Here is a 12019-nt window from a genome sequence, read left to right on the forward strand (position 1 = left end):
GTTTTATAGAAATTGGATTTTATTTAATTATTTTAAATGGAAAAAATTCATGAACCTCACCTAAAATTTTTCAAAGAGCCACCGTTACAGATGCTAATTACTCCTATTTAACAACATTTTATGTGATTGGTATCTAAAAGTCTTATGACTTTGTGACTTGACCCATTCTCTGTCGCGTATTATCTTTAATTTAGATTATTTTTAAAGTTAAACGGAGAGGGTTGACTTTCTTCGATAAACGAATATACAACAACTACTTGATGATCTAGGATTCTGGGTCCATCTTCATAAAAAGCGGAGAGGGCTACTTATTTTTTACCTAAGTTTTTCCTCTAAACTATCAGCTATCATTATTACCGTGGTGATTTGTCAAGAAACTTCATTTTTTAGCTTAGCCTAATGGCCTTTCCTACCCCCATCTCATCGTATCTGGGTACACGACGTTTTTCCCAGCTTTAGTGGGGAAGACGTCCGTGTAACTTTTTTGAGCCACTTTCTCAACGAGCTTGAAAGAAAATTGATCATTGCTTTCATAGACAACAACATTGAGAGAGGCCAGTCGCTTGATCCCCAACTTAAACAGGCGATTAGGAATTCTAGAATCGCGGTGGTCGTGCTCTCCAAAAGGTATGCCTCATCAAGCTGGTGTCTTAATGAATTGCTGGAGATCATGCAATGCAAGATAGAGTGTGGCCAAGTGGTGATACCGGTTTTTTACGGTTTGGATCCTTCTCATGTGAGGAAACAAACCGGTGACTTTGGAGAGATCTTTGAGAAGACCTGCATAGACAAACCAGAGGAACTGAAAAGTCAATGGAAGCAGGCTTTGACTAACGTGGCTAATATCCTCGGATATCATTCAGTGGCATGGTACGATTTCATAAATCATTTTTTTTTTTTGGGTATGTTGATTGCACGAATTCTAACCTAATTAACTTAAACCGCTAGCATCTGATGAAATGAGTGGTTAGTGGTAGTATATATGGGATTGAAATCCATAAGATATACAGCGATGGTTGTTTAATTTTTGTCACAATAACTAAAGTCTAAAGCTAAAGGACAGTAACCCAAAGCAAACAATTAAGATAAACTGAAAATAGCTAATCTGTTGCTAAATAAAAATTGAAGTTATATGTCACTAAAGGTGTCTACATAAGATTTAAAAATTTCATTCTATTGATCCACATCAATATTTAAAATTAAGAAAAGTTTTCAAATTTTAAAATTGTATTGTTAATAAAAAAATATTGATCTATTAATAAAGTTGAAGCTATATGCTTCTAAGAGTATTCTTATAAGATTTAAAAGTTCAATTCTATTGATCTACATCGAAATTTAAAATTAAAAAAAAATCAAATTTTAAAATTTTATTGTTAATAAAAAATATTTATAAAAAAAAAGTTAAAGCTATATGCATCTAAAAGACATCCATATGAGATTTCAAAAATGTCAATTCTGTTAGTCCACATCAATAATTAAAATTAATAAAAAAATTTAAATGATAAAATTGTATTATTAATATAAAAATATAGGAAAATTACTTAATTAAAATATTTCATTATTATTAATAACAGTTAAAGATATATACTTTTCAAGGTGTCCACATCAGCATCTAAATATTAATTCTATTCGTATATATCAAATCAAATTAAAAAAGTAACCAAATTCTAATATTATTGTTAAGAAAATAAATAAAAAAATAAAGAAATCTCTATTAAAAACGAAAAAAATAACATGGTATTAAAATCTCCATTATCACTTTTTTATAAATTTTAATTTGTTTATCTAAAAAATATATATACTACTTATACAAGTTAAATTTACTTGATTTTAAAAAAATTCACGTAAAATTGTAAATAACTAATAATTATAATTTACATACATCTAAATTTTTGACACATGTCAAAACATATTGCCACATATTATACCAAAATTATCAAAAAAAATTATATTTTGTATATTCGATTTGGAATTAGATTATATTAATATAGAAATTCATAATTTTGAGTTGTTTAATTTGTTACATATTTTCTAAATTTTTATTTATCTAAATTTTAGGTTTTGCCTACTTAATTATAATTAGAAGAACTGAAAATAAATTATAAAGAAACTGAATATAAATATCAAAAAATCATTAAAAAAATTAATATGATATAATTATTAAAACAAACAGATATGACAAGAATAAAAATAAACATGATAAAAACTATTTTTCATTCTTATTAGAAGATATGAGAATTATTGAAAAATATTTAAAAGTTAATAGAAATAATTGATAAAAAATATATTAAATTCACAAATTTTATGTGATTTTATTCATTTCATATTCAACTATTTTTTTGTTTCAAATTTAAAATTATTATTAATCTCAAAGTAAGAGTTGTGTTTATTAGTTTGTTTTTCAAATTAATAAGTTAAAATAAAATTTTGTATTAGTTAAACAATTATTATATTTATTGTCTTTAAAAAACATATATATATATATATATGAAAGAGAAAATGATGAAAAAAATTTATATTTTTGATTTAAAGAAGTGATGTCCATACTATATTAAAGTAGCATTTGATTAATTTGTAACATTTTTAGTTGGTTTTGTTATATTAACTTATAAGTGTTCGATCAAATACTATGTTTTTGCAATATGACATATATAAATTCAAAACAAAATCGATAAAATCTTACAATTTACATAAAAATTATTAGATTAACACTATAATATTTTTAATATATTATTAAAATTATAATTGATTGTATATAACATTTATTAACAAAATATCCACGCTAATCTAGTAGAACAATAAAAACAAAAGCTAAGCAATTAAAGAACTAATTCAATTATGCTAAAAAAAAAATATTTTTAACGTCCTCAGTTAGGCTAAACTTTTTTGCAAATTAGAAAACCAATGAGTTTTAACAAACAATTCAATTAATCCGTTAATCACCTTATCATCAATTTTCATTGGCTCAGGAGGAAAACCCCATTTCAAATTTGGTTTTGACATTTTATCAGACACTTTTAAGATATAAAATATGTTGGATATACACATCAATCTAACTTTAAGCACATCTACACTTTGCGTGACTCAGAAACACAGAAAAACTGGAACTGATATAATATACTCAAACCAAACTAAATTGAACCAAAAATATTGAATACCAAAAATATAATTATATAGTAGATTTTAATATGTGCGTCCGCACGAAAATATTTTTTATTTATCAAATATTAAAATATAATTTGTTTTTTATGATAAAATTTATATATATATTAATAAGTGATAAATATTTATTTCATACTTAGATATAATTTTTTGTAGATTTAATTATAACTTGCTCGTTCATAATAATACGAAAATGATTGTGATTATAAATCTAACCGCTTGTTTATACTAATATTAGAACTACCCAAAATCTGAAAGAACTGACTCGAACCAAACTGATTATCTGAACTTAGTCAGACATTCGTTTGGCATGTGTGTAACGATCATTTAATTAGGGCATATTTAGGGTTTAAGGTTTGAAAATGGAGAAAAATGTGATCATCACATAATTTGTTAACTGACCAACCATATAATTTTTAAAAAATTTTTTAAAATTTTATACAACATCAAACTTCTATACTTGTCAAAACATATATTATAACTTATAACATTTATAACATATTTTAAATCTTTAACATTACACATATAAACCAAAGTTATTTTAAACTTTGACAATTTAGAACTAATATTTATTCATTAGAAAATGTTTATTTATGTATTTAACAAATTTTAGACTAACCCCTAAACTCCAAACCACAATTTCATAAATATCCGTCGAAAATCCGTCAGAAATTTCCAACAACGTTCTAGAAGATATTTATAAAATGTATTTAAAACTAGAAAAATATGGATAATATGGTTTTGAATTCTAAAATCAGTCATATTTTCATTGGAAATCCGTCAAAACTTTTCCACAGAGTGCAGTTGTTGGAAATTCATCAGAATTTTTCGACGGATTTCGACGATGTTATATCCATCACAAATTCTGATGGATTTCCGATAGATGGTAATTTTGTTTGAAAATTGTCGAAAATCCGTCAGAAATTTTCGGCAGATAAATTTCCGTAAGAAATTCTATCAGAAATGAGCTTGTTTTCTGTAGTATTTGTTACTGATTGAGGAAGAAGAAAGCTCCGACGAGATCTGGCACTTCTTGTGCCATCCTCCTCGATTTCCACATCATTTCCTGATTCTCGATAATATTTGATCCATCCAACTTTCACGAGACCTAAATTCAATAACAACAACAACAAATGTTATAATAACCACATAAGACACTTAGACATCTGTGGTAACGGGTGCTCAAAGATAAAACTTAAATAATATGACACAGATATAATATGCTGGCTATCAAACAAAGGAAACTATTTTATTAAGGGAGACAGAAAGTTCAGAAAATCTTGCTGGAAGTTTGGAACTAGAATTGGAATGCATCAGATGGTACTAGAATCAGAATGCATCAGAATTAAGTATAACATAGATATTTGTAGTTACTTAGTTAACCCTAATCCACATAAAGACCTTAAAGTAATAGCTTCAGCCCATCTTGGAGTTACCCTAACCGACAATCTGCAACAAGTTTCATAGCTTACACCTCCTGTGATGATCTACAGGCCCGTGCCTATATGTAGTAAAATGAAGTATTGGCCTACGGGCCCATGTTTTTATAAAATATTAAGGGTCCATTTTTATTACATTCAATATTTTAGAATCCTAAAACCATTTTTAATCAAAATAGTTAATGAAAATTTTCAGAAACAGTAATAAACATTAGAAAAGGAAATTAGGTTAATATACACAATTCGCCTTATCAATGTTTTCAGTTTTCACATTCGTCTCTTTACTTTTTTTTTAACCAGAGATAATGTATGTTTGTTTTTCTTCTTTTTACATTTACAAACAAAATCAAAATTTTTTTTACTATTTGTTTTCTCAAATATAAAATAAATATAAGCATAATTTAAGAATTGAGATATTTTTATTACCACCTAGGGTCTCAAGAACTCTGGGCACGGCTCTGATGATCTATCACGTTGCTTATAAATGGTATGATCAGCGAGCAGATATGTAGCTTGCACTTTCTGCAGTAGGTTCTGCAGTATGCTGTGAAAATCGCATAATTTGTAGCATGCTACGTAACTGTCACCTACAACAGTGTTGTATAACATTAAGATTAGGTAGATATTATTGGGCCATGAAATCTTAATTAGTAGAAAATGTATGAGAAATATGCGTACATCGCAAATTAAGAGAGATATTATATGATATATATATATATATATATATAAGAATTAAATTAATTTATTCATTACCAATTGATTTTGAGTTAGAAACTTAATATAACATTATAGCTCGCACTTTTTGCATTTTGCACCTACGGCAATATGCACCTTATGCAGCTAACAGGTTCAAGTCATTATCAACAACATCTAAACACAAGAAAATAATACTACGTACAATGAAAACATAACAAAGAGAGTAAAGACCAACAGAACAAAACGATAAAAACAAAATATATCATTTATCTATCTTGAATTAATCTTATTTCATGTTTGTGAAATTCGGTGTGTTCCTTTTTAGGGGTAACGAAGCAAAAATGATTGAAGAAATTGTCGACGATGTTTTGGATAAACTGCTAGTAACTACGTCTAAAGATTCTGGGGATTTTGTTGGTATTGAAGATCATATCGCTGAAATGAGTATGTTGTTACAGTTGAAATCTAAGGAAGTGAGGATGGTTGGTATATGGGGTTCCTCGGGGATTGGTAAGACTACCATTGCAAGAATTCTGTTCAATCGTCTCTCTCGTCACTGCAACAATAGTGTGTTCATAGATAGGTATTTCATATCTAAGAATATGGAAATTTATAGCAAAGGCAACCCGGATGATTATAACATTAAGTTGCACTTGCAAGAAAGCTTACTCTCTAAAATATTAAATAAAACGGGCATAAATGTAGATCACTTAGGTGCAGTGAGGGAAAAGCTACAGCACCAGAAAGTTCTCATATTTATTGATGATTTGGATGATCAAGTGGTGTTAGATGCCATGGTGGGTAAAACCGATTGGTTTGGCTGTGGAAGCAGAATCGTTGTGATTACAAAAGATAAGCAATTTTTAAGAGCCCATCATATTCATTATATTTACGAAGTCAGTCTTCCATCTGAAAAACAAGCTCTTCAGATGTTCTGTCGATATGCTTTTGGAACAGACTCTCCTCCACTTGATGGTTTTATGGAGCTTGCTTCTGAAGTTGCATTGCGTGCTGGTAAGCTTCCTTTGGGTCTTAAGGTTTTGGGTTCCAATTTACGGGGTAGGAACATAGACCAATGGATGGAAATGATGCCAAGGCTTCGAAACGATTTGGATGGAAAAATTGATCAAACTCTACGAGTTAGCTACGACGGGTTAAATAACAGAAAAGATCAAAAGTTATTTCGTCACATTGCATGTCTATTCAATGGTGAAAAAGTGAATGACATCAAGCGACTACTAAATGATAGCGGCTTAGATGTTAGCCACGGGTTAAGCAACCTTGTAGATAAGTCTCTCGTACATGTAAGAGATGAAACTATTGAGATGCACCTTTTGCTACAAGAAATGGGTAGGGAGATCGTCCGTACACAATCCAAGGAGCCTGGAGAACGAGAGTTCCTTATGGATTCACGAGATATATGCAATGTACTTAATAATAGCACTGTAAGTTCGTGCTCTTTTCATATATTTCACTCTATAAAGATTCAAGAATGTGATCATTTGATAAACGATGAACTGTGTAGATATTTGCTAGGCTGATGAATTGTCTTTTTTTTTTTTTTTTTGATTGATATTATGATTATTTCAGGGTACTGAAGAAGTTTTAGGTATAGCGTTGGAAATAGATGAAAATGATGAACTGAAAATACACGAGAGTGCTTTCAAACAGATGCGTCGTCTTCTTTTCCTAAAATTTCACACTAAGCATAAGAAAGAAATAAGATGGCACTTACCAGATGACTTCGACTATTTGCCCTCTACGCTCAGATTACTGAGTTGGGAAAAATACCCACTAAGTTGTATGCCTCTTAAGTTTTCTCCAAAGAACCTTGTTAAACTCCAAATGCAGGAGAGCAAACTCGAGAACTTGTGGGAAGGTGTTCATGTAAGTTTTGCGTAAAATTATAACATTATTTTAATGTTTGAGTGATATTCCTTTCAAAGTGATGTGTAACTTGCTTATATTTCAGTCACTTTATGGGCTCAAGGAAATAGATTTGCAGAGATCTAAGAGTCTAACAGTAATCCCAGATCTTTCGATGGCCACCAATCTCGAGACACTTGATCTCTGTGATTGCTCGAGTTTGATGGAGCTTCCTATCTCTATTCAGAATCTCAATAAGCTGGAGAAGTTGGTTATGTCAGGTTGCAGTAATCTAAAGACTCTTCCAGCTACAATCAACCTCCAATCTCTTCATAGACTTGAGCTCAAAGGATGCTCACAGTTGACAACTTTTCCTGACATCTCAACAAACATCGCAGAGCTCATTCTATGTGAAACAGCAATTGACGAATTCCCCTCTAACGTTCGTCTAGAGAAACTTCATCTTCTTAGCATGAATTCAATGAAGAGTGAGAAATTATGGGAGAGAGAGCAGGTATGAACTTCTATACCTTTTTTTCCAACCATTTTTCAAACGTTGTGAAAAACAAAAAGTTATTCTATAGATCAACTTTGTTGCGACATATCTTGAATTACATTTTAAATTTGAAACTAACATTTTTTTACTATATACAGCGTGCTCAACATGAAGCTGATACGTAAGATTTTTATAAATAATAAACTAGACTCTAACTAATATTTAATTTAAATATTCAAAATAAATAATATATTTGTAATAATAGATATAATAAACAATATGTTATTGTATATTTTTATCATAACAAATTAATCTAAAATTTTGAATATTCAAAATTAGTAACTAGTTATATCACACAATAATATAAATGAGTAGATTAGAATTATGCTTTTTAATTACTGTTATATTTAATACTAGAGAAAATTAAATTTACAAAAATAAAACAAATTATATATAAACACAAAAATAATTTTTTATCAAAAAAAACACCAATTGTATTATAAAATTTAATTAAAAAAAAAACCCCATCTTGCATTAGTTAGAGTTATTTCATTTTTTTTTTTTTTTTTTTCAGCCGCTTACACTCCTCATGAATATGGTTTCTCCCACTTTGGAGATGTTGTTTCTGTCGGATATCCCAAGTTTGGTTGAGCTTCCTTCTTCAATTCAGAATCTCCACAAACTAATGTATTTGCAAATAACAAATTGCATAAATTTGGAGACTCTTCCAACAAACATTAACTTTGAAGATCTTGGTGCCATTGATCTTAGTGGATGCTCGCGGTTGAAGAGTTTTCCTAATATGTCAACCAATATCTCGTTTCTCTATCTACGACGCACATCAATTGAAGAGGTTCCTTGGTGGATTGAGAACTTCTCTAAGCTCAGATACCTGCGCATGAATGGATGCAACAAACTAAAACGTGTATCCATGCACATTTCTAAACTTAAATATCTTGACCGGGTTGACTTCTCAGACTGTGGGGCATTAGTTGAGGCTAGCTTGAATGGTTTTCCAAGAACGTTGGCAATGGCAAGAGACGATATATACTCCTCTAGTCCATATAATATCCGAACAGTCAATTTGGATTTTTTCAACTGCTTCAAGTTGGATCAAGATTCTCTTATTCGAAAACAATCAGTTTTCTGCAAATCGTTGATGTTGTCAGGTGAAGAAGTGCCTTCATATTTCACTCACCGCACTACTGGAACCTCTGATCTGGCCATTCGTGTACTTCACAACTCTGACTCTCAGCCACTTTTAAAATTTAAAGTGTGCGTTGTGGTGGACTGTAAATCTACTCCCATGGATTCTGATACATTCAGCATCCAAGTAGGTTGTCGGTTCAAAGACAGACTCGGTAACCACTTTGACACTGCTAATCAGCCATTCTATATCCGAGACTTGAAGTTGGGTAGTCAACTGGTTATATTTGAGTGCTTTTTCATTCTAACTGAAGACAATGCTCCTCTAGCAGAACTTAAATATGGTGACTCCCCATTAAATGCTTCTTTACAGCTTCGAACAAGTCAGGTCTACACTGACTTCAAATCACAAGGATGGGATGTAGAAGGACCTCCCCAACACACAGTCCAGTTTGAATTAAAAGGATGGGGTATACAAGGAACACGCCAAAATGAGGTCATGTCGTCTTCGTGTGCACAAGAGAGGTCTCGGTCGTCGTCTGACGTAAGTAGACAATTACTTGATGAATTTTACCTTCTAAGTTTTTTTTTTTTTTAAAGTTTCTGTATTTTTCTAAGTTTGCTCTCTCCCAGCAGCATACCGCAAAGTCGTATTCACACCATGTCAACGATATAAAAGAGTGTAAACGGAAGTGGGAGGAGCTGGTAAATGTTTTATTTTGACTTGTTTATTTAATTCTGGGTTTTTTTTTTATTGTTACTAATATATACACTACTTTTACCTCTGTCACCACAGATGAGTCAATCTGGTGTAACAGAAAATACACACACCAACAAAAGAAAAAGGCACATACAAGACCCGATCCGGCAAAAGATCATTGAAATGCTAATGAAAAAGATGACGGACCGAGATGACTCGTCATCTTCCAACGACTTGTCCCGGGATGAGATCAACCGAATGATCCTTAAAGTATGTTTTTAATTATAATTTTTTTTTTATATAATTGTTATATTTATTGATGATTTTTCTCATCCCACAGGAAACTCTACTCCTCCGTCCTTTCGGGTTAGGAAGAAGTCCTCCTAACTTTGATGGGGCTTCTTCTTCTACATTTCATCGGGAGCCTGAGCTCCTTGAAGAGATCGAGAAATTGAACAAGCAGCTCAAGGAGAAAGACTCTCGGTTCAAGCAATTAGAGAAGCAGAACTCTGAGACACGCCAGGAGCTTTCATCGATAAAGGATTTCATGCAGAAGCAATTCCCTAGTTCTTTTCCGCCATCATGATCCCTTTTTCTTTTCTTCAATAATAATATTTTATTTATATTTTAATTTTCAATAAAACCTTTATAAATTAATATAATGTTTGAATTATGAAATATTATAAATTTATCTTAATATTTTAATTTATCGCGATATTAATATCTGTAGAGATAATTTATTTTTTGCCTATAATCTTTTAAAATTTTTATTTCAAATATTAAAAAAAATAAGCTAATATTTTCTAAAAACTATGATTAGTAAACATAGTTATCATAACAACATAATTTATAATAGTATATTAATTTGTCAACTAAAAATATACATATTTACAAGTTTAAATTTTTCAAAAACCGTAACTTATTTTTTATGATGAAATTAAAGATAATATTAAAATATATTTATAAATATTTATTTGTAAAAAATCAACTATTATATAAAAATAATTCAATAATTTGAATGTATATCAGAAAACAACTAAAAAAATAGAAATGTAATACGTAAAAAGATGAACACCAATGAGATTATAACATTAAGCAAAACAATACACTAGTCATATTTTAGTATAATATATTAGATATATTTGTATGAATTTTTTATGATTATAAAATTTTGCATAAATTTATATAATTATTAATTTATATTTTTATTGGGACTATATATTTGCATAAATTTTTTTTAAAAATATTATCTTATTATTTTGATGGATTTTTACATTAACCGATTTAGAACCGATTAAATTTATTGTTTTATAGTGATTATTAATTTATAAAGTATTAATTTTTTAAAAAATTTTATTGTATTTTATAATTTATTAATTAGTAAATAATAATATATTTTCATTACTATTATAATTTGAATATTTAGAGTTATTTTTTAAAATTAATATATTCGATTAAACAACTTTTAACTATTTTCATTGAAAATCCGTTAAAACTCGTCAGAAAAATTGTTGCTGAACATCCGCCACAAAATTTTCAAACCATGAATCTGGTATGGTTGATGGAAAACCGTTTGTAAGCTATTTACCGATAAATTTCTGACTGGTATTTCCAATTAATTTATGCTGGAATATTTTGATCAAGATAACCGTTGGAATTTTGTCTATTGGAAAACTGTCAAAAGATTTCAACAAATTTTCAAAGCGTTTACTGTTTGAAATGCGTTTACTGTTTGAAATGTGCAAACACATTACCGTAGAAATATGTTGGAATTTCGTCGAGTTTTAAACATTAATTTCTACTGTTTCTTAGAATCATTAGTTTTAAACATTTATTCTATTAAAAACAGAAGTAATTTTAGTATTTGCATCCAAATACTATCAAAATTTTTTATTTAAAAATAGTCATATTAATTAAATTTACTTCAAATGTTCGGTTCAGTTCAATACGTAGGAATGATCGAATTTATATATAGTTTGACTTGATTTGTGCCTAAAATTTGTTGGCTTGACAACTGCTCATGTTAAGTAATATATTATTGACATGTGTATTGTGATCAACTTCTCTGCAGAGAGGTTTGCTAAGTTTGCAGAATTGCGAGATGTCTTAAGTTATTAGTGAAACTCACGAATTTTAACTAAAGTGATTTTATATTTATGTTTAGTAATTTATGACTTACGTATTGGGAGTGTATTAAATACGGGGTTTTTGCTAAAAATAACCCAAAATTTGACTTAGAATACAAAAGTAGACCCCTGAAAAAACATTTAGCAAAAATAACTTAAAAGAGTAGTGAAAAGACCATTTAATCTTGTATGAGTAAATAAAAAATGGATGTCCTAATTACCGTTTACACTCTGACGAAGTCTACTAAAATGAAAATAAAGTTTACTAGTAGATTTCATTTTATCGAAATGAAGTCTACTAAGTAATTAAATCTATAAATTTAATTTTAATTTTTTTTTAAAATTATTTTGGTATCAAATTTACATTCATAAATTCCGTAATCGTAAC

At 29.4% G+C, this 12019-nt stretch overlaps 1 protein-coding gene across 1 annotated transcript; it reads left to right on the top strand.

Moving 5' to 3' along the window:
* Positions 1–449: 449 nt before the first annotated feature.
* LOC18016057 (disease resistance protein RPS6) lies at positions 450–10091 on the top strand. The gene is made up of 9 exons (XM_024155360.1): positions 450–870; positions 5623–5807; positions 5877–6742; positions 6888–7184; positions 7270–7677; positions 8234–9349; positions 9442–9510; positions 9602–9775; positions 9846–10091. Exons 1-9 carry the CDS (start codon positions 671–673, stop codon positions 10089–10091), a joined length of 3561 nt encoding a protein of 1186 aa, XP_024011128.1. The 5' UTR covers positions 450–670.
* Positions 10092–12019: the final 1928 nt, after the last annotated feature.

Source organism: Eutrema salsugineum, unplaced genomic scaffold, assembly GCF_000478725.1.
Source record: "Eutrema salsugineum unplaced genomic scaffold, Eutsalg1_0 scaffold_20, whole genome shotgun sequence".
Taxonomy (NCBI): Eukaryota; Viridiplantae; Streptophyta; class Magnoliopsida; order Brassicales; family Brassicaceae; genus Eutrema; species Eutrema salsugineum.

What these genes read in the sequence shown, in the direction of transcription:
- LOC18016057 (XM_024155360.1), top strand. Translation starts at nt 671, where the DNA reads ATGCAATGCAAGATAGAGTGTGGCCAAGTGGTGATACCGGTTTTTTAC. An exon ending in GGATATCATTCAGTGGCATG is followed by an intron (nt 871 to 5,622) that starts GTACGATTTCAT and finishes GTTCCTTTTTAG; the next exon opens with GGGTAACGAAGCAAAAATGA. An exon ending in ATGTACTTAATAATAGCACT is followed by an intron (nt 6,743 to 6,887) that starts GTAAGTTCGTGC and finishes TGATTATTTCAG; the next exon opens with GGTACTGAAGAAGTTTTAGG.